This window comes from Narcine bancroftii, chromosome 2, assembly GCF_036971445.1.
Source record: "Narcine bancroftii isolate sNarBan1 chromosome 2, sNarBan1.hap1, whole genome shotgun sequence".
Taxonomy (NCBI): domain Eukaryota; kingdom Metazoa; phylum Chordata; class Chondrichthyes; order Torpediniformes; family Narcinidae; genus Narcine; species Narcine bancroftii.
This window is the reverse complement of record NC_091470.1, coordinates 165,391,944-165,417,230: the sequence shown is the minus strand read 5'-3', so window position 1 is coordinate 165,417,230 and position 25,287 is coordinate 165,391,944. Positions and strand designations below refer to the sequence as shown.

The window sequence follows — 25,287 nt, the reverse complement described above, 5'->3', positions numbered from 1 at the left end:
CAGTTCTGGTCCTATTTCTTGGCAAAGGTTTTGTTTCTTGTTCCATTACTTAACAAAAGGAGAATGCATGCAGTGATGAAACTATAGCATTTTAGCAGATTTTGTTTTGTGTATTACTATAGATGTATATTTCCTCATATAAAAAGGAGTGATTTATTCTGAGCTGTGAGTACAAAGCTAAAACAGATGGTATCAAGAGACTTGAATTGAATTTGCATTATGTTGTAAAATTGTATGGATTTATATCTAGTTGTAATCCCAGTGAAGCATAGCGATTGCTTAAAATGCATGGTACGATTATCAGCATCCATGGACCCAGAGAGGGATATGATGGGTGCTGTCCTTTAGGAATTAAGAATGAGAAATAAATTCTTTACAGGGCCACATAATACAGAATGTAAAAGTCAGTGAAACTTGGTCTTTGACTTGTCTCTAATAGAACATAACAGCACAATACAGGCCCTTCGGCCTGTGATGTAATGTCAGCCTCTCTATACCCATCCCAAAAAAAACTAAACCATTCCTACCTCGTAACCCTCCATCTTTCTTTTATTCATGTGCCTGCCTAAGAGTTTCTCAAATTCCCCTGTTGTTCCAGCCTTCACCACCAAACCTGGCAATACATTCCAACCACCCACAACTCTCTGTGTTTCAAATAAACTAATGTCTTGCCTCCCTTCATTTTCTACAGATGTCCCCCCAGTGTTTGCTACTTCTGCCCTGAGAAAAAGATGATGTCTCTGTACCTTATCTGTGCCTCTCATAATCTTGTCAACCTCTATTAAGTCACCTCTCTGCCTTCGCTCCAAAGAGAAAAGCCCCAGCTCTGCTAACCTTGCCTCATAGGACATATTTTCCAATCCAGGCAACATCCTGGTAAAACTCCTCTGCACCCTCTCCATAGTTTCCACATCCTTCCTGTAATGAGGGGGGGATGATGGTCTAAGGCTGTACACTATCTTAATTGGTATGACAACAATGTAAAAATTCAAGTGTATATGAAATTAACATCCTTTTTCTTTCCAGACAATTTATCAACCAAAATTGGTGCTGCTTAATTTCCATGCCTCTTTTTAATTGCTCCCAGTTAGGACTTGACATAGTAATTCCCTTGAATGGGGAAATTTAACTCTACATCACACTGTGACCTTGTGCCTCTTGAACCACCAAGTACATCCTACGTTATCTTCCTATTTCTTACCCCAGTGGTCACATGTTTTGAAATTTACTTCCCAAGCCAACTTACCCCAGGTTTCTGAAACTCCTCATCTCCCTCCTTTTGTGCTGCAGCTCACTGGTCTTAAAATCCCTTGTCACCCGAAAACCAGCATCAAACTTCTTATTTAACAAATACTTTATTTAATATTTTTTCCTGCGCTTTCCTCCGTTTAAAATCTTCATCCCTGCCTTCATCTCCTCAAAATTTATTACCTCTGAAAGCCTCCCCGATTAGCTTTCTCCCTGAGAACTCGGAGATGTATCTTGCCAAGGAAATGTTGCACATTTCCTGCCTCTCACTTTGTCCCATTTATTATTTAACCCATTGGCTTTCCTTCCCAAAATCTTCTGACTGAGCCCTCACTTTTAGTGGGCCCAATTATGACATGTCAAAGTGAGTATTTTGAAGATTTTTGTTTCTATGACTTTAAAATTGGTAATAATGTCCCCTACTAATAATATCTGTTAAGAGCATTTTATAAATTAATATCTATCGAACCAGCCTATTTGTTACCCTTAATCAAGGAGTAATAATAAATTAGTATTAGATAGATGCATGGTGAAATGCAAAGTTGGAAAAGATTACATACAATTTAAAGAATAAATATGAGCATTTTTTGAGTATTTGGTTTCCATATATGTAAAATATTGGTGTTATAACTTTATAAATACTTATGTTCAGTGAATTGGTTCGAGCTTTGTTACTCCCTGGTCTGTCCACACCTTAACAATTTTTTAAAAACTTTTATTCGATGTTTTCTATGTATTTTTGACCAAGTATTATGTATTATACAGTAGTGTTTTAATTTGTTATATATGTTGTATTTAGTGGTTATATTTATAGTTGCAGAGGTTACCATAATTAGGTCATAATTTAGTTTTAAAGTAATATCCAGTATTGCTTATACAATTAATTTTTTTTCTGTTCTTTTTTCTTGGGGGTTTTTCTCTGAGGGAGGGAGAAAAATGATAAAGCAGCATGTACTGATTTTGATCTATAACACTTTGACTCTGAATGTACTTTTTATATGTGCCAGTAAAATAAAATTTGGAGAAAAAAATGGACTAATAATAAATGAGGATCCAAATATTATAATAAAGATGGATGAGCTAAATCAAATGTTGGTATTGTTAATATATTTTGGAAAATGAAAATAACTTTCCAACGTGGACAGTGGAATGAAGATCTTTTTTTTAAATAGTTAACTCAAATTCTGAGGTGAAAAAAGTCCATTGTTGAGCTGGCTGGGCTGTCTGTTTTGGTTGGAGTAGAAACTTTGCTGAAATAAAATCTGTGCAATGTGAAGAGATCAAATACCAGACAGTAGCCTCAGGGTGATTATTGTGCAGGTATCATAATATTCATTTGAAGTTTTTTTTTAGACAAAATTGACGAGAATTTTAAATGAGCAGATTTTCTTTTTTTAAAGTACATGAACCCAATATTTTCCAAGTTCAATAACTTAATCCCTCATACAAACATTTCAGACTTCTGGTGTTTAGGTTTATACAAGTTATCTTGCTCAACATCATTTGATTTGTAAGACGAGCCTCATAAAAACATATCTCATCCTTTAGTCTCTCTCCGCTTGAAGCGTCATGCACATTTCTTCAATTTAGATCTAATTTAATGTCTTGGGCAAAATTGATTACACTTATTTTATGTCTATGTTGTAATTTCTGAAAGTTTTTTTTTAAAAAACAAATGAATCCTAAGAAGAAATCCTTGTGAGATCAAGTGTATCCTGCAAGATTAGGAAACCTCTTGTGTCTCTCCATCTTTGAACTCAAATCCCCTGATCATTATGTCCTTGCAATTTATTGAACTTGTGCACAAATTGGTGATCACGAATTGAACGACAATGCCCACATTTTAAAAAGATACTTCATTAGCAGAGAAGAACATGCTTTAAGCAACTGTATTTTTTAATATGTGGATGTTTGTTCCTTCCCCTCTTTCAGCAAATGAGTACCAGTCCCTTGCAACTCTGTGTGAAAATTATTTTCCCCATTTCCCTTCTCATCTTTTTACCAATTCTTTTCAAATAGGTTAATGACATATTTTCCCAAGGAAAGACATCCTTTTCACCTCAATTTAAATTTCTCCTCAGCTTATTGATTTGCTAGAACGCACACACCTAGCCAGTCAATTGTGAGCCCTCAGCCTCAGGAGAACCCTTGCACTTCTCTATTCAATCTTTGCCACAGTAATACCCCTCTTATGGTAGGGTGTTCCTTTCACCAAACCAACGTCTTGCCTAATTTTCCTGCTTTTATAACTTATACCGTGGCTACCTAAAAGCAATTGTTCCATGTGTTCCCTTAATCCCGTATAAACCTGCTCAACTATCTTCTGTGTAGCTCCAAAGAGTCTACATTTCTTTGTATCCAACCACTTATTGCTTATTTCCGACCCTGTGTGCTCTTTCCAAATGCATTGCCTCATGCTGAATTTTATTTGACGTTTTGGTGCCAACATTGAGATCTTGTGCAACTAGAGTCTTTTTCATATCGTCTGGCAGGCAATCACTTGATATCTTCCTGAAGCCCGGATATTTCTTGCATACCAGTAATGGTACAGCATCATTGGGAAACTTGACCAAATTATTAAAATATTTCACAAAAAGCAAGGAACATATTATTGAGCTGCATGGAACTCCTCCAATTTTTGAGGCTCTTGCAAACCATTTGCTTTCTCTTATTGAGACACTTTTGAAGCCATTTATCACTTTTCCTTGGATGGAATGGGATTTTATTTTCCTGATCAATCTAGCACTTCAAATTCCTTATGACAATCCATGTGGATGACGTGTAGTTCAGAAAAAAAATAGGTACATCTAACCTTGGTGAACTGAACTATCTGACTTCTGAGTTAGCATTAGTATAATTTGGACCGGTGCAGTCAAGTTAAGCATGTGCCTCTTTTAAAAAGAAAATACACTGAGATCAGCTGTAAGATCAATACAAAAAGGGTTATTTTTCTCTGTGGTATACAGAGGCGTTGTCATACCCACACTCCTGTTCGGCTCCGAATCATGGGTCCTCTACCGGCATCACCTATGGCTCCTAGAACGCTTCCACCAGCGTTGTCTCCGCTCCATCCTCAACATTCATTGGAGCGACTTTATCCCTACCATCGAAGTACTCGAGATGGCAGAGGCCGACAGCATCGAGTCCACGCTGCTGAAGATCCAGCTGCGCTGGGTGGGTCACGTCTCCAGAATGGAGGACCATCGCCTTCCCAAGATCGTGTTATGTGGCGAGCTCTCCACTGGCCACCGTGACAGAGGTGCTCCAAAGAAGAGGTACAAGGACTGCCTAAAGAAATCTCTTAGTGCCTGCCACATTGACCACCGCCAGTGGGCTGATATCAAACTGTACATCTTGGCGCCTCACAGTTTGGCGGGCAGCAACCTCCTTTGAAGAAGACCGCAGAGCCCACCTCACTGACAAAAAACAAAGGAGGAAAAACCCAACACCCAACCCCAACCAACCAATTTTCCGCTGCAACCGTGTCTGCCTGTCCCGCATCGGACTTGTCAGCCACAAACGAGCCTGCAGCTGACGTGGACATTTACCCCCTCCATAAATCTTTGTCCGCGAAGCCAAGCCAAAGATTTATGGCCTGTGGATAATCTTCATATTCAATATTCCTAAACAAAGCATAAAGACTTAAGAGTTGGATTATTTGTGATGTGGCAAGTTTGACTGAGCGTTTCCTAACTTGGATGTTCCTTCACATTCAGTGACCTTGCTTTACCAAAACGTTGCACAAGATGCAAATGGATCTATTTGCACATAGAAATCTTCTTGTCTATGTGCAGCAAGCAGAGTTTTATTTTTAACTATTCGTTTTTTCAGGAGATGGGTGTTGCCAGCAAGACCCGATGTTTGCTGCGAATACTAATTTGGCCTTCAGAAGGTGGTGGTGAGCCACCTTCTTGAACCGCTGGAGCCTTTCTGGATGGCACTAATCCCACAGTGTTGTTGGGTAGGAAGTCCAGTGGCAGTGATTTTACAAATTGGAGATGGTGTCCTGCTGTATCTGTGGCACTTGTCCTTCTGGATAGTGGAGGTCAGGGAGCTTGGAAGTCCCGATAATGTAGACAAAGCAAGTGACTACCCTGTATTTTGTAGATGGTAAACACTGCAGCCAAGTTGCACCAGTAGTGCAGAAAATGATTGGATGGGAAGCAAATCAACTGTTGAAGTAGAGCTCATCAAGGAAGACCGAGGGTTTTCCGACAGGCTTTTGTTTGTCAATTTTGGATGGGGAAAAAAGGCTTTGGTGCGTCACCTGCCGAAGGAAGCACAGAGACTGCTATGTTCTTACAGCCACATGTGTTGTTTGTGGACAAGGGAGAACAATCAGGTGGTGATGGGGAACACAGCAAAGACTCTGAGGGTAAGTGGGTAGACTGCCTCATGTTTGGGCGAGGCATTATTCCACTCTTGTGGGACGTATGTTACTTGTCACATATCAGCCACTGTCTAAATGCTATCGAGGACTTGCTGCCCAACGGGCTACTTACAAGACAGCGAACATCCCTACTTCTGACTTTAGGTGGAAGGGAAGCCATTAAGATGGTCAATGTGTGGGGCACTACCCTGTGGAACTCTGCAATATTATCAAGAGCAGGGATGATTAACCAGTAGCAACCACAACCATCTTCTTCTGTAAGGGGTGTGACTCCTAAAATGAAAGTGTTTTTCCCTTGATGCCCACTGAATTCATACAAGACTGGGTGTAGGAGCAGGATGGGCCCCTGCCATTCAATGTGTTTTAGTCCGATCTCCCCAAGGCTTCATCTCCTGTCCCATACTAGATCCCCATGAGCTTCAATCCCCTATCTTTCAAAAATCTATCAACCTTCTCTTTAAATACATCCAATGAGCCAGCTGTTTGGGGCAGAGAATCCCAGAATTTCACCACCGTGTGAGGGAACAAATTTCTAAATGGCTTAAATAGTAAATTGAGTTTTGGGGCAGCACAGTTAGCGAGGCATTTAGCTGCTGTTACAGCGACCAGGGTTCAAATCTGGTGTTGTCATTAAGGGTTTTCCTCTGGTGCATCCACCCTTCAAAACATGCCAAGGATGCAGATCAATTGGGTGGCTAGGGCTTGTTGGCCGAAAGGGCCCGCTACTGTGCTGTATGTCTTAAATTTAAATGACTGTGCCTTTATCATTTCTTTTTAATTTAAATTTAGACATACAGCATGAGAACAGGCTCTTTGGCCCCCTAACCCAAGCCGCCCAATTACGTCTGATTAACCAACAATCCTCGGTACGTTTGAATGGTGAGAGGAAACTGTAGCACCCGTGCAGACACGGGAAGAACGTACAAACTCCTTATAGACAGCGCAGGATTCAAATCTTGTAATGTGCCCCCTCATCTCCCCTGGCATTGCCCTTTGGATTTTGTATGTTCCAATAAGACAGTCCCTCATTCTACCATACCCTGTAAATTGTACACTTTATACAGCAATATGAATGTTAGTGATAGCCTGTGAGTCTGTTCCCAGGACAACCCTTTTCACTGTACTGGGTGTTTTGAGGTACTTAAACTTAAAACTAAAGTTCTGAAGGGGACTGGAGCCTGGAAAGTTCCAAATGAGCACTTGTTGGGAAGAAGTACAGCTTTGTAATGCCTTCACCTCCTATCACTTTGAAAATGATTGAGAGAGCACCGATTGATAATGAGTTACTTTGGGATTTTGTGTGCTTTTCCTGAACAAGATGTAATCTGGGTTACTTTCCACATGTGTCAAACAGATACCTTCATTACCCCTGCACGTTCTTGGTTAGAGGTGAGTCTAATTCTGGCATTCATAATATCTATATAACAACTAGGACATCTCGTTGTCTTTGCTGTTTGCAGTCCATTTTTTTTCTGTCACTCGGTGTAAATCGAATTGGCCAAAGATCTGCTTCTGTGATGGTGGGGAGATGTGGCAGAGCAACTGCATCTAGGTTTTCTGGATGAATGTATTTTCTGCCACCTCAGCTTTGTCTTTTGCAGTCATGTGCTTGTTTCATTTTCGTTGTTCCCCCCCCCCCCCTCAATCGTTGAGGATGGGGACACCCAACTCCTATTAGCCATTTAATTTGTCCACCATCATTTACAACAAGCTTTTGTAACGGCAGTACTGCCACTGGTGCAGACCCACAGAGAGCGAAGTGTTACAAGCCTAGAGGACCCCAAAACGTAGCAGCAATAGAAATTCATCAAGACAAATGGTTACTTAAACAAAAGTTGCTTTTAATTTTCTTTAAACATAAAAACAGGATTAAACTTTAACTTACTACTATTAACTTAACTTGACCCCCTTCTAGTTCTAAGCCGACGTGTACATAATGTGTACATGTTCAGGAAAGTTCTTTGATTCACAGTCCAATCTCACTTCTCACACCTCCAAGTTCACTGGTATCAGGCAATTCTTATACTGTACACAGAATTTAACATTTATGAATTTTCATCAGCTCTGGTGCTTAAAGGTAAATGGTTACCACTCAGGAAGGTTCTTGTTGGTTTCTTGTTGGACACACACAAACTGATTTCCCCCAAATCAGCCACTTCAGTGTCTTGCCGAAGAGACTTGCCCCATCGGGGTTTTCCAAATGATAGCCTCTTCTTCCAGGTCACCACGGATTTCCTCTTGTTTCCCTGATTTCAGGAGTAACATTCTCGCCAGCCATTTTCACTTGAAAGGACCACAAGGGTTTTGACAGGCTGAATGTAGAACTTGCAACCTGTCTTCAAAAATGGGGTTTCAACAAGCCTGCCAGCTTGCCATGTTGCAGCCTCCAAAAGCCATTGTACAAGTGAGTTTCTCTCTCCCGCTCCCAAAAAATATATTTCTGTTTGCAAAACCACATGACCCCTTTTAGAACAGCAGATTGCAACCAGACAGATTGCTGGCACCGGAATGAGTTTCTGGCTGGACATCTGTTGCCTTAAAGATAATAGTCCATTTATTCCACAACATCAGTCCAATTAACACAAACTTGTGAAGTCTCCATAAGCATTCTCCAAAGTTTCTGTAAAGTCACTGTGGACATGAAATCTCTGCTAATGCATAGCTCTTGCATTTCAAATGAGATGTCTTTTGTGAAATGATAATGTCTGTTTGTGAAGTGACCCACACACAGTCTGTCTCTTTTAAGGACATATTTATATATAAGTCTCAGTGCTCCCCCGCAGGAGTCAACCGCTCAGACCGACAGCTGTCGGCTCTGAAGAGGCTTTTATTTAAAATCCCATGACTGCGGGGTCTAACCCAAGATGATGCCTATGATGGGCAGCGGCTACATGGGGTTGCAGACTCCTGGAAGTGGAAGTCTTGCACGTCGGAAAACCGGGAGAACACCTGCATTTTGAGAGGGAGGATATGACCCATAGGAGAGTGACCTTGGTAGCGGACCAGCGAGGGTCTCTGAGGTTGAAGAACACACAGGCTGTCGGCAACTCAAGGTGAGAAACCCACGCAGGCTGCAGTCAAGGGACTCACCAGGCTGCGGACTGCCGGAGATTGGCTCGAGACTGACTGAAGGGGTACCAGTTTTCAGAAGCGGGACGTGAAAGGGCACTGGAGGCTCCACGATCGTGTCAGAAGTGTGCATCTGGAGCTTGGGTTGCTGATAGTTTGGACTGAAGGCTGTGTGATTGCGGAAGCACTGGAGAAGAATTTGTTTGCTTCTCTTTCTCTGGTTGTAAGGGGTACTGGGCAATTTCTGCTGAACAAATTTTTTTTGTCTGCCTTCCTGTAGGAAACTTTGCATAATATCACATTTTCTGTTTTATTACATGACAATAAAATAATCTTGATATTATTAAAGATGCAACAGGACTGGGATCTGATCTGTTGGCTGTGGGTTTTCTCGCTTCTCACCATTACATGCACTCAGCATGCACATATTCCAACTTCAACAGATTGGTGCATTATTTTAAGTGCGTGTTCCATGCCCTTCTACTCTTCTCACAAAGCAGTTTGGTGTCAGCGGAGTGAGGGATATGGCACCCGGTGACAGACTACGTTGGTGAATGTTTCTATTATGGAAGACGAGACTCTGTTTCAATAAGGTAGTCACAGATGCACCAGGCAGGGGTAGGTTAATGACGGTGTGGTAAAATAGGTTAATCTCTTCTGTAAGTTTGTTCACTATAGCAAGAACCCCATCTGGCAGCTGATGTAGTACCTTGATGAAGGGCTCAAGCCCAAAATGTTGGTTATGTCTATTTGACCTGCTGAGTTTCTCCAGCATTCCTTTTTTTTTAATGAGCTGTCTGCTTGGACTTGTTCAGTGGTTGGGCTACCTATCTAGTCTTGGTGACGAACATTGTCACACCCCATCCATAATACTTTCCATTCTCTATCTTCATTTCTTCTTCCAGATGTTATTCCACACAGAGGAGTAGAGGAAGGGTGCCAGACAGTAACCAGGGGATGTATTCTTACCATGCTTGATATAATCTCACGAATGTCCTGCTCATGAGTTAGGGTCTCATCAAAAATTACAGAGGAGAAGTCTGACACGTTTTTCATAGGTATGGTGAATCTCTGCTAAGCTGCCTGTCTCCCCTCTGGCAAGCCTTGCTGTACTAATGTTGGCTGTGCATTAACTCTACCGTTAAAGACACTCCCCTTGGATATAATTGTATCTGCACCCATTGTCTTTCATTATTGTACCACAAGTTTCTGCTAATAAAAGGCATGAATATTGTTTGACCGCATCGTCTTTGTCTACTTCATCAACTGGCACTTCAACTTTATTAGCAGAAATGGGTGCAACACTCAAGCCAGTGCGGCTGATAATCGACCAGTCTGCCCCGAGGGCCAGAGAAATTTTCAACCACTGGATTGCTTGTTTCAATTACTACATGGCTTGAAACATTGTGGTCGATGAGACGATACAGTGGGGCCACCTGAACTCTCTGCTAGGTGAGATCCCTTTTGCCGTAACGCAAGGAGCTACCCCTCTAGCTATAGCCCGGGAACGTCTGACTGCTTACTACGCAGCGTCACGGAACGTGGTGCTTACTTGACACCAGTTGCAGACTAGATGCCAGAAACCTGGGGAAAATGATGCTGCCTATGCACTAGCCCTCGACTCACTGGCAAATGAATGTGATGTCAGGGCAGTCAATGTGCAACAACACTGCAATGCCTTGAAGTTGGATGCTTTTGTCAACGGAATAGACTCCAGTTACATTTTTCAGAGGCTGCTGGTTGCCTGAATTCCAGATAACTGGGATTTTACTGTACTGTGTTAATGAAAATGAAATGTTCTTGCTCCCTCCCCCTCACGCCTCCACCTCCCCCTCCCCGACCCCAGAATTGGCTTTTTCCAATCACAGATCTGCATCCAGCGGTAGGTTGGTGGTGCACCATGAGATTAAACTGGGAAGAATGAATGTGAATGGGACTGGTGGGTGTCAGACCATGTGATGCCTTTTTGGCCTAGAAAAATGAGATGCAACCCAACATCCCTTTTTAAGGAAAATGATTTTTTTTTTAAGAACTGCATTTTATTGTTATATATAGCTTCTTAATGAACACACAAAATAAACACTTTTTTTAACTGGAACCTTGAGAATTCTTTTCTCCTGATGCAGCGAAAAGAGAGAGTAACATTTGATCTGTTTGTATCCCATCAGAGACAATAACAGTGTGTATTTATATAGAGCCTTTAACACAGTATAATATCTTGTCTAGTCCTTGCAGTCCAAACTTGCTATTGCAAATGATCTCCTAGACACAAAAATGCCACTGAAAAAAATATTTTTCTCATAAATGTTTTGCCACTTGATGTGTGCGTGTGAATTTGAAGAGAGCTAAAACAAATCATTTCATTTTGGTCTGTAATATGAAGGAAACTAATATGATTTTGAATCTTTTGGTTAACCTTTGGAATGGTGTCATCACTAATTCTTAAAGTACCCAATTTCCAGACTGAAATCAATTTGTCGTTTTATTCCATTGATGATTTAAAAAAACCTCTTATTTACGTTCTGTGTAAATTTCCAAGATCTATTGTGGGGTCTAGTTCTTTCCATTCATTTATTGATTTCGGTTGTTTTTTTGTTTGTAACTGAGTAGATAGTAGAGAGGGAAAGAAATGTCTGCATAGATACCCAAAGTTTGGATGGAAGAATCCTTCAATCAACAATAACTGTTATGTTTCTCGTGAATGAAGTCATGGACGTGTTGTAGCTCTCAAGGCTTGAAGCTTTGTGGGCGAATCTTCATTTCAACATACTTAAGAGAGTAACTTGAACCATGCCAGCCGTACCATGTAATGCCATCAGAATTGTAGGTGTGCTGCCCTTGACGATAGTAAACTCCATTCAGATTGGAATCTGTGCAACAGTTGTACCAATAGCCTCCTACAGACAAAAGAATGACAAGTAATTAGCTATATTGTGAAATTCTAAATCCTGTAATAAATCAGGGTCTTGAACATTCCCCTCCCTGCCCCTGTTACACAACAGGAATGCCTGCACCATTGTATACTAATTTTTAAACACTGATTATTGACAACCTATCATTTGTATGTATCCAGTTAATTTTATGTACTATTGTGTTTCATGAAGTATCGGTTTGACTGCAGCAAATAAGAATTACAATGCATTTGTGCATTGTAGACAATATATAACAAGCACATTATTATTATCAATTGCATTTGAGATTGATGTAAGAATATGGTTTTATTTATCAGTTTTCACAAATTCCCTGCATATTTCTTTGCCTTGTGCAATCAGAGAGATCTTAATGCAACATTGTGAAAGTGCCGTGACCTATTGAAGTGCCAGGTGCCATCTTGTATTTTTCCGTTTACCTTTGCGGAAATGTACGCAGTCATCCACACATTTGTCATTGTCTTTATCCTTGGTGCTGAAAGCTGTGTTGTTGTGGTACCTGAGGGAGTCCCGTCCAGCTGTCCCATTGTAAGTTCCAATGATTAATTTATAGCTGTTTATTTCATTGCTTATTGAAAAGTCGCTGTATTCTGCATAACGACTCTCTCCTTCCCAGTCCTGCAATTACATGGGTTGTCATTTAATGGTTTATTTGCAACTCTGTGCTGATGCCAGCATGCTATTGAATATGATTGATTATATCAGTTCACAGATACTGAAGACATTTCATTCTTTTAATTGTAAATTCAGTCTGGAATAACTTGGTCATAATTTGGCGTAAACAAAAATTGTAATGGTTACCTCCATGTCTATCCTGAGTATACTTGGTTGTCTGGTTAATCGAAAAATATGTTCATTTCCCAACCAGAAGTCCCCACGGATATTCCCAAATCCTCGCTTGTACTGCTTCCAATCACGATTAAAAGAACTTAAACCAGACTTTCGACGCTGTATAACAGTCCAGCCACCACCGACAGTGTCCATGTCACAATAAACCTATAACAACATTTATGAAGTAATAGGCAGTATGCTTCAATAGTACATGAATTCTTTCACTATTTGAGAAACTGAGCACATTCAGTGCCTCATTCCAAGCTTGAGCAAACTCACTACAGGTTGTGACCACAGAAAATGCCAGAAAACAGAAATTGACCCCTACGGGAACCCCCCTATGTAAACCTATAAAATGTAGAACAAAGCGTAAAATAAGAAATAATAATGCGACACCTTTACAGCGCCAGCGATCGGGACCGGGGTTTGAGTCCTGCGCTGTCTGTAAAGAGTTTGCACTAACAGCGGCAGATTCAAACATGCCGGACCACACAGCGCCATGAGAGAGGAACAACCTGTAATATGATTTTGGTCCCACGTGGAGCATTTTCGTTTCATTTTTCTGTTGGGTATATCCTGTTAGATACATTTTGTGCATTATACAGAAATATTCTTATTTAAGAATCTTTAGGATCCATTTCTCAATTTTTTTTGGTCCATCAAAACATATTTTCATCAATCTATTTTTTTAATCCTGAAAATTTAAAAGCTCAGAAGCAAAGAGGCAGGAAGACTGCAAGATAGTTTTAGGTGTGACCTTAATTTAAAGCATGAACTTGTCTTCGCTCTGAGTCTGACTTATTATATTTGTATTTTTCTTGCATCATTGAGAAGTTTATTTCATGGGTTCCAACTATAAAGTTTAAAAGCAACCTTGGTGATTTTTTTTAAGCTCATCTCAATACTTTTTGTGGAGTTCATCAGCTATTCAGTCTAGTTTACCTTTGCAGTCCACCTTGTGGACGTTTACACTGCATGCCTTAAGTTCCTTTGAGCGTTAGTCCTAGTGCTTTTACGTGGCCTGCACCAGCAGTTGAACGTCGAATCCACGAGGCGAGTTATGCAGTGCGATTTAGTCTGCATTCCCCCGAAATGTAGCAGGGGCCCTGCAGGATAAATCGCGTTGCCGGAATTGACTAAAAATTCCTTTTTAGACTGCCCACGTAACGGCAAGTTCCATTGAGTGTGCCGTTGCATGCCTGCAGTCTAAAAACCACATATGCACTGCCAAACCGAGGCTACCTGCAAATTAAAGGTGTAGCACCTTGTCTCCGGCACTTTCCAAACGCATGACATCACATCAACTTCTCATTTCCTCCTATTTGAGAGCTAATCTCCCTCCCTGTCACCTCATTTTCTTATCTCCTCTGCCTATTAGCCTGTGATTCCGCCCCTTCCTCCCTCCTCTCCTTCCACCTTCTTATTCAGGCACTGGCAGGCTTTTGCTTGTGCCTGGCAAACGGCTCAAGTCTGAAATGTTGGTTGCCCTTTGCTTCCAATGGATGCTGCATGACCTGCCGAGTTTCTCCAGCACTTTTGTGGATGGCCCTCAACCCAAGCATCTGCAGGCCTGTTTAACTGTTTAGCTTTCCTGTCCAGCAGCGAGTGTCGCTGCTTGACACCGACCGACTTGGGTCACTGATTCAGGCTTCCAATGCCTTTCCCAAATTGCAGCAACGCGCGAAAGAAGCAGTAAGTACTGTCACTGTCACTACTCAGCCTGCTGCAACACTGGTGATTAGATTTTAAAAAAACACAGGTCATGGGACAAAAACAAGATATGATGAGGGATCCAAATGTAAAATCCATTTGCCTGTTTTGAAAACAATGCAATAAAGTGAAGAAAGTGGTAATATTTCGATTATTCTCTTGCAACATTCCCAGATCTTTTAAAAAGAGACCAGCAAGTCGCAGTCCGTACAAATCCAGCTCGGTTTTAAAAAAAACCTAGCGGCAATACACACGTACAGCATAGGGGAAAAAAAAGGAAATTTATTTGAAAAAGTGTCACCTCTAATTCTGGAGTTCCCAGGAACTCGTCTGCAGGCAATTTATACACACCAGAAATGCGGTAATTTTTTTGGTACAATGTATTGCAGTCATACGTAGCATCTGCAAATAGAAGGTTAAACATTACATTAGTGCTTTGGGATCCCTGCGTTTTAAATAAAAACAATTTGTGATCATTGACTTGTTTTAGAGACATTGTATAAAGAGGCTACTTTTTTTTGTTGCCTCACTTTTCCTAACTTGCAGATTTCTTTCACTGCTCTGTTCATGAAAGGAACTCACTAAAGCAAAAAGCCTTCTACTGTTCTCTTCTCTGCCACTCTGAAGCCAGGCCAAATAGAGCAATAAGAAAACAATTTACGAATGCTATGTATATGTGTGTGTGTGTGTGTGTGCATATATACATATATATATATATATCTCGGTCACTTTGTAATTATATCCTGGTCTCTCCTCGTCAGTGGGCATTCACTTAACAAATTTTTGCTTCAAAGGAGGGTTTTGTTCCAATTAAATTGAAACCGCTCATTGCATCAAAAGATAAGGAACATATTATACTTTTAATGTATGCTTTTGAACTTTTTCATGAGGTACCTGTTTAGCTGCAGCTAGTAAGAATTTCAGTGCTTATGTGCATTGTATGTGACCAAAAAAAAACTTTATCATATTTGGAGACTGTCTTTCAAGCTGAGGTCCATGTGAAGTATTACATTTAACAGTTTTTTTTGTTTTCAATGGGAAGGAGTTTTTGAAATAAGCCTCTTAAAATGGGGAGTAAACTCTTAGTATCTACCATTTGTAAGTTTGAGTTTGTATCGTTTAGCTTGTTAGACAACTATAGTTTGATTTTTGTTTTAAATTTACTGGGAGGAGATTGAAGAGCTGCTTCTTAATAGTGGCAACTGGTGCACCCTGAGGACGTCAAAGCTCTTTTGCAAATGCCGCCATATGAATTTTGCATAAAGAAGCATTCTCGGTAGCAGGAGGGGATGTGCACAATTTTATCATGTTCCCATATAAATTTTATCTCCAGTACATTGGTATAGTTTCCCTGAATCTACATTTTGTGTCGACCTTTGAATTCTCTACCCTATTTTTCTGGATATTTTTTTTGTTGTTGTTTCATTCGTCTTTCCTTCCAAACCCATTTCAATCCACTTCCAACAAAAGATGATCATTGGTCCTCTTGTCCCCATCAAACTTTCTTAAAAAGCTGTACAAGTCCAGTCTAGTCCCAGCTATCATTTGAGATCAGTGCTCACCCATCTAATATTCTGTGTTTGCACTTTTATTGATGCCATTGTCAAGTCTTTCTGCAAGTAATTTTTGATCCAACTGAGCTGAAAGCAAATACACGTGGCCTATTTTAAACTTGATGTTGGGAAAAGTAGCGTCTTACCCAGAGTATGTGAGAAGTAATTTTAAAAGAAATAAAACATTTAATTTTTGGATCCTGAGTAGTAATCAGATGAAAAATCATCAATTTGAAGGACTAACTTTATTTCTCCCTCGCTAGAGACATTACCTGATGTGCTAAGTATTTCCAGCATTTTCTTTTCTTAATATTCGTTTCCCTATGGCTGGACCTCTGCCTTTGGATAGCTTTACTTCCACTGTGGGTGAAAGAGCTGAGGGGGCTGTGCACCAGATGTGATAATTAGGTGTCAACTGAATTGTGTGGCACGTGTGAGCTTAACTGATACTCTGCAACTCCATAACTGAGAGGTATTTTGTGCACACTTCGGTGGAAAATGCATTGTTCACTTGGTCTTGCTTCTTAATTTCAGGGAAGGTGGAAATTTTAATGTCTACTTTGGGATGGCCCGGTTGGCTTAGAGGTTAGCGCCACCCCTTGACAGCACCAGTGCGGGGTTTGTTCGTTCTCCCTGTGTCTGCGTGGGTTTTCCCCAGGAGCTCTGGCACCATTAAAAACATACGGGGAGTGGGGTGGGGTGTACGTTAATTGGGTGTAAATTGGGCGGCACATACTTGTGGGCCGAAGTGGCCTGTACTGTGGTGTATCCCTAGATTTAAATGTAAATCTTTGTGCAAATTTTGATTTGATCATTAAAAGGATGTCCTATGGACTTGATCATTTGAATCTAGCAGTTGGGTTCAGGTCCGGGTTCAGTCCAGCCGCAATTAGACAACATAATTTTGACTTAATGAGAACAGTGAACAAGTCCAACAGCTGTTATGGTGAATGGTCTTCTGGCCTTTTAAGATGTTCACATTTCTCCTCTGAACAAATTTATTGTGAAACTGATGCAAGGAAATTCAAGGAAATTTCTGAACAAGTAGTAAACTTTCAAAGTGGTCAGTCTGTTATGTAGATATTTGTCTGAATGATGGCAGAATAACAGTGATTGGAAACTGGATTCTGTGGAGTGATATTATGCAATTATTTTCATTACTTTGTATATTTAAAAAAACAAAGGCTCAGTAACTGACAATAAAATAGGATTACAGATTGATTAAATAATCGGAGGTTTACATTCCATATTAACAATTGATTATTTGAGATTTGGACATCAAGTCATTCAGAGTTTTGTTGAAATTGGATGAGGGGGATGTTGGTCAAGACATTAGCCTCTTTTAAACTGCAGCATCTAGTTCATCCTCTTGGGACCTAGGTGCATTTACAGCACCTTTTAAATTGCAGGGGGATCTACCCATGAAATCGCCAGCCCGGCAATTTAAAGGGGGGGCTCCCGTCCCTGCAATGACACGACACGTTCTCATCAGGAGGAAGTACTGCCGGATGTTCGGGATGCTGGCTGCCCGGTGATGCACGCACACAAGCGCTGACGTCACCGGAATAAGCGGGCCGGCCATTTTCATTTTTGAATAGCCTGTGGACGCGACCTAGGTGGGTTTAACTGGAGTCCCTGACTGTCTCCTAGGTAGGTCAGGGACCCGGGTGGATTCTGACGGGGTTGACTGGGTCAGACCCTTTCTAACTAACTGCTGCGTAACTGGGCTGCTAACTGGGAAATTTGTCCGGTTAACCATATTTTACACGGCAGTTTTAAAGGGTCTACTGATTAAATGCTTTGATTTGGAGTAACTGTTATGAGTGGTTTTGATACTTGTCCATAAATTATTGCAGAAGCTGACAGCTGATGTTAACTGTAAAAGGCAAAAAAATAATGAATTGGATTTGTTTTCCCAAAACAGACATAAATCGTATAAATACTAAGAAAAATCTTCTCTGGGTTCTGGACTCCTGATGGCTATTTATTTGAGATAAAAACATAAATAGGGAGTCTTTCATGCATCACATTTAGATTGTAATTGATGAGTTGACTGATTTGCATCATCAGCATGAGAATTTATGACTCCTCAAAATTCTTATCAGATTTGGCCAGCTTTCTAAGAGAATTCTGTGTAACACTGGGGTGGTATTATGTGACGAGCACTGAAACTGAGTGAAATAAAATGTAGTGGCTGTTTTGTGTAACAGTGCACTGATTTCTAACCTAAAGTCTTTGTTCTATTCTTGAACTCCAGCTAGAGGTACTCAGATGAAATGCATTTAATCTGTTCCATCTGTAGAGTGTGTATTTTAAGGATGGAGTTGGAGCATTTCAATCACAGCAAAGTTTTGAAATTCTTTGTAACTTGCTGTTTCACAGTACCTCAGCAAAGGTAAAAATTTTTTTAAAAGGTCAGATCAGCCCCAGTTTGTGAACAGAACAGTCCTAATTATTAGCTGTAGCATTAACCTGGTTCACATGAATAATATTGTTAAAGATAAATTCTGCTAATACAGGTACATAACCCTTCATCTGGAACCCTTGGGGGGCAGTGTGTTCCAAATTTTGGATTTTTCCAGATTTGAGAAAGCCAGATTTAAGCCCACCCGAATTGTGCTGCTGTATCCACCCCCACCTCCTTCCAGTTGTGATGCCAGTCTCCCCCCTCGCCCGACTCGCGCTGCCGGTCTCCCGCCCGGCTCGCGCTGCCGGTCTCCCGCCCGGCTCGCGCTGCCGGTCTCCCGCCCGGCTCGCGCTGCCGGTCTCTCCCCACCTACCGGATTTCTGAGCTTTCCGGATTTTAGATGTCCGAATAAAGGATTGTGTACCTGTACTTTAAAGTGCGATAGAATTTTTTTTCAACTTCTTGTGAGGAGAACGAAGACATTTAATCTTGTAAAATTAAAAAAGATTTAATAACTTTCGTATCAGTATTTCCTTTGCACACTGTAGTTGGTCAGAAATAAACTAAATTAGATAACTTCTGCATTAATGACTACTTCATGGTTTTTAAAAAAAAAGTGCTTTTGATGTGTTCTGTTCAGAGGTCAGGTCCTGAAAAAGATATGGTTTGAGAATAATTTTTACTCAAAGGCAGATTGAGTTTAAAACAACATAAACTATCAAGTGCTTTTACTTCAATGTTTTCCATTAAAAATGTACTTAAAGCTTAATTTTATTTTCGAGGTGAACCTATGAAAGTTGATCTCATTACATTTCAATGTAAACTAAATCTCAAAGCGCAAATCCTTCACTCCATTTAGTTGACTTTTTCACGGTTAAATTTGATCAGGTAATTGCATTACTTTAGCCATATAAACCCTAAGAATTTTAGCGTGATTTGGGGGTGATTCCATTTGGAAGCATTGAAATGTTTTCATGAAGCACTATTTACATTTCCATGAAAATGCACCTACTGATTGCATTTGTACTATTTTTGACATCATTGAGAGCTTTTGATTTGTGAGTTTTGAACCCAGTCTCATTGAAGAAAGCTCCCAGACTATATTTTACAGCTGTGCTGTACTAATTGAACATGCGGCTTTTCCTGTGTCAAATTTTTTTTAAAAACCATTAGAACATTTTTACCCGTCTAAAGTCCATATAAAAGTTTAAGTTGTTCACATTTGATGAATGAGAGCAGTGGCTATTTGTTTCGCCACCTTTTAAAACTAAAATTTATGGAGTTACGATTGAGCAATGCGTGCGTCCCCAGTTATTGCCCCTTTACCTGCTGATGTCTGTGTGACTGTTTGAGCTGCCTGAAGCTGGATAATGTCTATCCGGTTGTTCACTTCGGAGTATTTTCCTTCAGCTTCAGTAATGCGGGATTCAATCTGACGCCAGCTGTTCTCCACCTCCATCATCTGCATCACAACGTTTATCCAGTCAGTCTCCTGCTTTCTGCTCAGCTCAGCGAAGAGGCCAGTCAGGTTCGCCACCTGAGCCTTCACCTCTCTCAGCTCATCGTCGCAGCAGGCGACGATCTTTGGAAGCTTTGCAGCCCCCCTTCTCCGCGGTGCTTTTTGAACCCGGCTATGGCACGGAGGAAAGTTGCAGAGCAGAAAAATCAGCCAGAAAAGCCAGAGGAAAATTTTGTCTGGCATTTTTTTAAAATCTGGTTTGAACGCTGGTGTGCTTACTTTCACCCAAACGTTGCAGTAGGTTATCAGAAGCACTGGAATACTGCTTAGCTTTCAAGAGCAGAGGTAATACTGTTTAAAATGGTCCTTGTACACACTATATCCAGTGAGGATTAAAGTTGCTTGACATGGGTCTTCCTGCAGAGTTTCTCCTCATGAAAAATGTGAAGAGTCTTAAGACAGCCTGGAGGCTGCATCTTAAATATCTAATGTATGTGGAGCCTGTGCTCCTCCCACTCAACATGCATCGTAGGCTCCTCCTTGCCCATCATTTAACTTAAGGTGCTGAGAGGAATGTGAGCTGGAAGAAGTAGGCCTTTTGTTTGACTTTTGGCAAGTGGGAGGCCTCCCAGCCGTTGTTGATCTTTCCTGATGTTAGATTACCATGGTGGGGGGGGATGGGGGGGCAGTCAAAACATCCAGTGTGCGCACAGGTCTAATTCCTTTCTATAAATGCTGTGGTAGGTCAAAATATTAATGATAATGATGGAGAAAGCTGGAAAAGCATCAGGGTGCTGTGTGCGAATTGCACGTTTTTAAAACTTGACTGAGCTTTTAAATGAAAAGCCTATTATACGTAAACCATTGATTCTCAGCTCAGTGCCAAATTTAGAAAGAAACAAGGTTAAGGTGACACCAAGATTGGAGGCATTGAGGAAGGTTTTCAAAGCTTGCGGAAGGATCTGGACTTGCTGGAAAAATGGGCTGAGTAATGGCAGATGGAGTTTAATACAGACAAGTGTGAGGTGTTGCATTTTGGAAGGTAGTACTTGCACAGTAAGTGATAGGGCTCTGGAGGAATGCAGAGGAACAAAAGGATCTGGGAATACAGATACATAATTCCCAGAAAGTGGCATCACAGGTGAACAGGGCTGTAAAGAGAGCTTTTGGCATATTGGCCTTCATAAATCAAAGTATTAGGTACAGGATTTGGGAATTTGTACAAGACAAATGTGAGGCCAAATTTGGAGTATTGTGTGCAGTTTTGGTCACCTCACTACAGGAAAGATGTAAATAAGATTGAAAGAGGGCAGAGAAGATCTACTAGGATGTTGCCGAGACTTCACGAACTGACTGGCAAGGTTGAAGCGGGGTTTAGTGCAATGCCTTTACAACATCAGTGATTGGGACCGGAATACAAATCCTGTGCTGTCGATAAGTAGTTTGAAAACTCTCCGTGTTTGCATGGGTTTTCCATGGGGGGGGGGGGGGTTCTGCTTTCTTCCCACCCTTCAAAAAAAAATGTACAAGGCGTATAGGTTAATTGGCTATATATTGGACAGCACAGACTCGTGGGCTGAAATGACCTGTTACCGTGCTGTATGACTAAATCCTTTCAATTATATTTTTTTTAAATTAAGGTAGAGGGATAGGTTAAGTAGGTTAGTTCTTTATTCCCTGGAGTGCAGAAGAATGATTGAGGTATTATGAGGGGTGTAGATAGGGTAAATGCAAGTAGGCTTTTTCCTCTGAGGTTCGGTGAGATACAAACCAAAGGACATGGGTTAAGGGTGAAAGGGGGACAAGTTTAATGGGAATTTTTTCATAAAAGGAGTGTGAAATGAGCTGCCAGCTGAAGTGGTGAATGCAGGTTCAATTTTCAAATTTAAGAAAAATTTGAACAGGTACATGTGTGGGAGGGACATGGAGGGCGATGGACTGGGTGCAGGTCGGTGGGACTAAGCAGAATAATAGTTTGGCACAGACTGGAAGTGTTGAAGGGCCTGTTTTCTGTGCTGTAATGTTCTAAGTGCATTACTGGAAAGCCATCATAGAGCACCTTCTAGATCTATTACAGTGTGTGTGAAGGTGCACCCACAATGCTCTCTAGGAGGGAGTTCTAGGATTTAGACATCAATGAAGGAAGGAAAATACATTTTCAAGCCAGAATTGTTCAGGTAGAGGTACCTCCCAATATGCTTTATGACCTTGGCTTCCTTAGCAGTCAAGTCATGGGCTGATCGAGTAACCCAGGTAAGTAACTGGAAGCCATTTTGTATCTATTACATGTTTGACGTGGCCTCCTGACCATGAGTGAGACTAAGCACAGACTGGGTGACGAGGACACCTCACTTCTTCCATTTGCATGCTATTTAACTCCACTTCCCATTCTCACACCAAACTCTATGTCCGTGGCCTTCTCCGTTGCTTGCTTGCTTAAGACCAAATGCAGATTAGAAGAACACCTCCTATCCAGCCTGGCTAGTCTGCATGTCAATGGTAAGAATGTTTCCAATTTCAGGGATCCTGGGTTCCCCCACCCCCCCTCTCTCTCTCTCTCTCTCTCTCTCTCTCTCTCTCTCTCTCTCTCTCTCTCTCTCTCTCTCGTATCCATTCTCCTCTTGGATCAGCCAATTGTCCCTCCCTTATCAGATTCCAGCATCTACAGCCTTTTACATTTCCACAGCATCTTCCAGCCGCTGCCTCTACCCCACCTCCCTTTCCTCCCTCTACCTGTCTCCATGTGCTCCCTGTTTTTCTTTGCTTTAGGACATAGATCATCACAAGCCCTTCAGGCCTCGATGTAGTGCTGACCTACATATACTAAGCCTTTATGTCCTTGTAACCCAGTATCTTTCATCCATGTGCCTATCTCTTCTTTGGCTTGGCTTCGCGGACGAAGATTTATGGAGGGGGTAAAAAGTCCACGTCAGCTGCAGGCTCGTTTGTGGCTGACAAGTCCGATGCGGGACAGGCAGACACGATTGCAGCGGTTGCAAGGGAAAATTGGTTGGTTGGGGTTGGGTGTTGGGTTTTTCCTCCTTTGCCTTTTGTCAGTGAGGTGGGCTCTGCGGTCTACTTCAAAGGAGGTTGCTGCCCGCCAAACTGTGAGGCGCCAAGATGCACGGTTTGAATCCCCTTAATGTTTCAGCCTCCTCCACCACCCCTGGCAAGACATTCCAGGCATCTACAACTCTTTTTTTATGTGTGTGTGTGTGTGTGTGTGGTGTGTGTGTGGTGTGTGTGTGGTGTGTGTGTGGTGTGTGTGTGTGTGTGTGTATATATGTGTATAAATATATATATGTATGTATGTATGTATATATATGTATGTATATATAAATGTATGCATATATATGTATGCATATATATGTATGCATATATATGTATGTATATGTATGTATATGTATGTATGTATATGTATGTATGTATATGTATGTATGTATATGTATGTATGTATATGTATGTATGTGTATGTATGTATGTGTATGTTTGTATGTGTATGTATGTGTGTGTATGTATGTGTGTGTATGTATGTGTGTGTATGTATGTATGTATGTGTATGTATGTATGTGTATGTATGTATGTGTATGTATGTATGTGTATGTATGTATGTGTATGTATGTATGTATGTGTATGTATGTATGTGTATGTATGTATGTATGTGTGTGTATGTATGTGTGTGTATGTATGTGTGTGTATGTATGTGTGTGTATGTATGTGTGTGTATGTATGTGTGTGTATGTATGTGTGTGTATGTATGTGTGTGTATGTATGTGTGTGTATGTATGTGTGTGTATGTATGTGTGTGTATGTATGTGTGTGTATGTATGTGTGTGTATGTATGTGTGTGTATGTATGTGTGTGTATGTATGTGTGTGTATGTATGTGTGTGTATGTATGTGTGTGTATGTATGTGTGTGTATGTATGTGTGTGTATGTATGTGTGTGTATGTATGTGTGTGTATGTATGTGTGTGTATGTGTGTGTGTATGTGTGTGTGTGTATGTGTGTGTGTGTATGTGTGTGTGTGTATGTGTGTGTATGTATGTGTGTGTATGTATGTGTGTGTATGTATGTGTGTGTATGTATGTGTGTGTATGTATGTGTGTGTATGTATGTGTGTGTATGTATGTGTGTGTATGTATGTGTGTGTATGTATGTGTGTGTATGTATGTGTGTGTATGTATGTGTGTGTATGTATGTGTGTGTATGTATGTGTGTGTATGTATGTGTGTGTATGTATGTGTGTGTATGTATGTGTGTGTATGTGTGTGTGTATGTGTGTGTGTGTATGTGTGTGTGTGTGTGTGTGTGTGTGTGTGTGTGTATGTGTGTGTATGTGTGTGTGTGTATGTGTGTGTGTGTATGTGTGTGTGTGTGTGTATGTGTGTGTGTGTATGTGTGTGTGTGTATGTGTGTGTGTGTATGTGTGTGTGTGTATGTACGTGTGTGTATGTACGTGTGTGTATGTACGTGTGTGTATGTACGTGTGTGTATGTACGTGTATATAAAAATAAAAAGACTCACCGCTGATGTCTCCCCTAAACTTTCCTTCCCTCATCTATCCCGACCTATCACCTACTGCTAATGTTCTAGATTGAGACGCTGAATCAGGATATAATTTTGGTAATTTTCCACATTGTTATTCTCAGTTTTAGTAATTAGTACGTCTCGTCATTCTCTGACTTGTCCTTGCAATAGAACAAACGTTTTGATATGTAATGGACAATCTGATTTATTTTGGTGGATCTGCCAATGAGTCGAGACCTGTGGATAATTGGGAGTTAAGCTATCTTTTGCCGAGTTAAAATGGGGTTGAGAGCAAAATCTTGAGCATATTTGGTGCCATTTCATCTTTGACTAAATTACAGTACTATTTTTGTCCTGTATCCCTTGCGGATATAGTAATCTTAGCAGAAAACAGTCATCCTGCTAAATTTAGTCTGATGAAGGTTGTGGGGAACTAATTTGTTGCACTCACTGTTATAGTGTTGTCTGCCAGATGATAATTGTGCTATGTTCCAGTCCTACAGCACATAAAATAACTGGATGAAGGCAGGGAACAGCTGCCACCATTTGTAAGTTGTCAACTGCAACATCAGTGTGAGTGTGTTGGACTCTTCCCCACTCCTGATTAATACACACGGCTCTTCTGTTGACATGGATTTCTCATGAGATCCATTTTTGCCGCTCAGTTGAACTGCTGCATTGGACGACACTCATTCTGACCCATTAAACTGTGAGAGGTCAGTTTCAAAGATTCTTAAGCCAGAAATCGTTCTGAAAAAAAAAATAACTGGGACAAATGAAGTCAACTCTCAGATGCATGATAAATGGTGCCAACTGCTCATTGCACTCATCTGGTTATTCCATGGGCTCCAGAACTGGAATTAAGCATGAATAGAAATGCACTGCCTGACTCTGACAAGCTCATCTTTTGTCTCTGCCTGACGATTGAACTTTGACGCGGTGCAATGACAAAGACTTTTCCCTCTCAACACACTCCCTCCCCCAGTCCCCATCCCAATCTATGGCATTCCAGTTTCACCTATAGATTACACCATAATTTTGAAGTAAAATTATCTGATTCCAATATCATGAATTCTGGACTTGTTCTGTTCAGAGAAAATGTCGCGGGTCTTGCTGTGCGTGTGATTATTATACACTGTCGTGTGTGTTTTAAAAAAAAA

At 40.9% G+C, this 25,287-nt stretch overlaps 2 protein-coding genes across 8 annotated transcripts in view; one reads left to right on the top strand and one right to left on the bottom strand.

Annotated features, from left to right (window-relative positions):
- mtor (mechanistic target of rapamycin kinase) overlaps positions 1-25,287 on the top strand; it is a 275,568-nt gene that overhangs the window by 119,994 nt on the left and 130,287 nt on the right. The gene's annotated exons all lie outside the window — the stretch shown is intronic.
- angptl7 (angiopoietin-like 7) lies at positions 10,769-19,840 on the bottom strand. Its single transcript, XM_069919042.1, has 5 exons — positions 19,465-19,840; positions 14,480-14,580; positions 12,439-12,633; positions 12,057-12,255; positions 10,769-11,604 (listed from the first exon to the last, which is right to left on the bottom strand). Exons 1-5 carry the CDS (start codon positions 19,838-19,840, stop codon positions 11,435-11,437), a joined length of 1,041 nt encoding a protein of 346 aa, XP_069775143.1. The 3' UTR covers positions 10,769-11,434.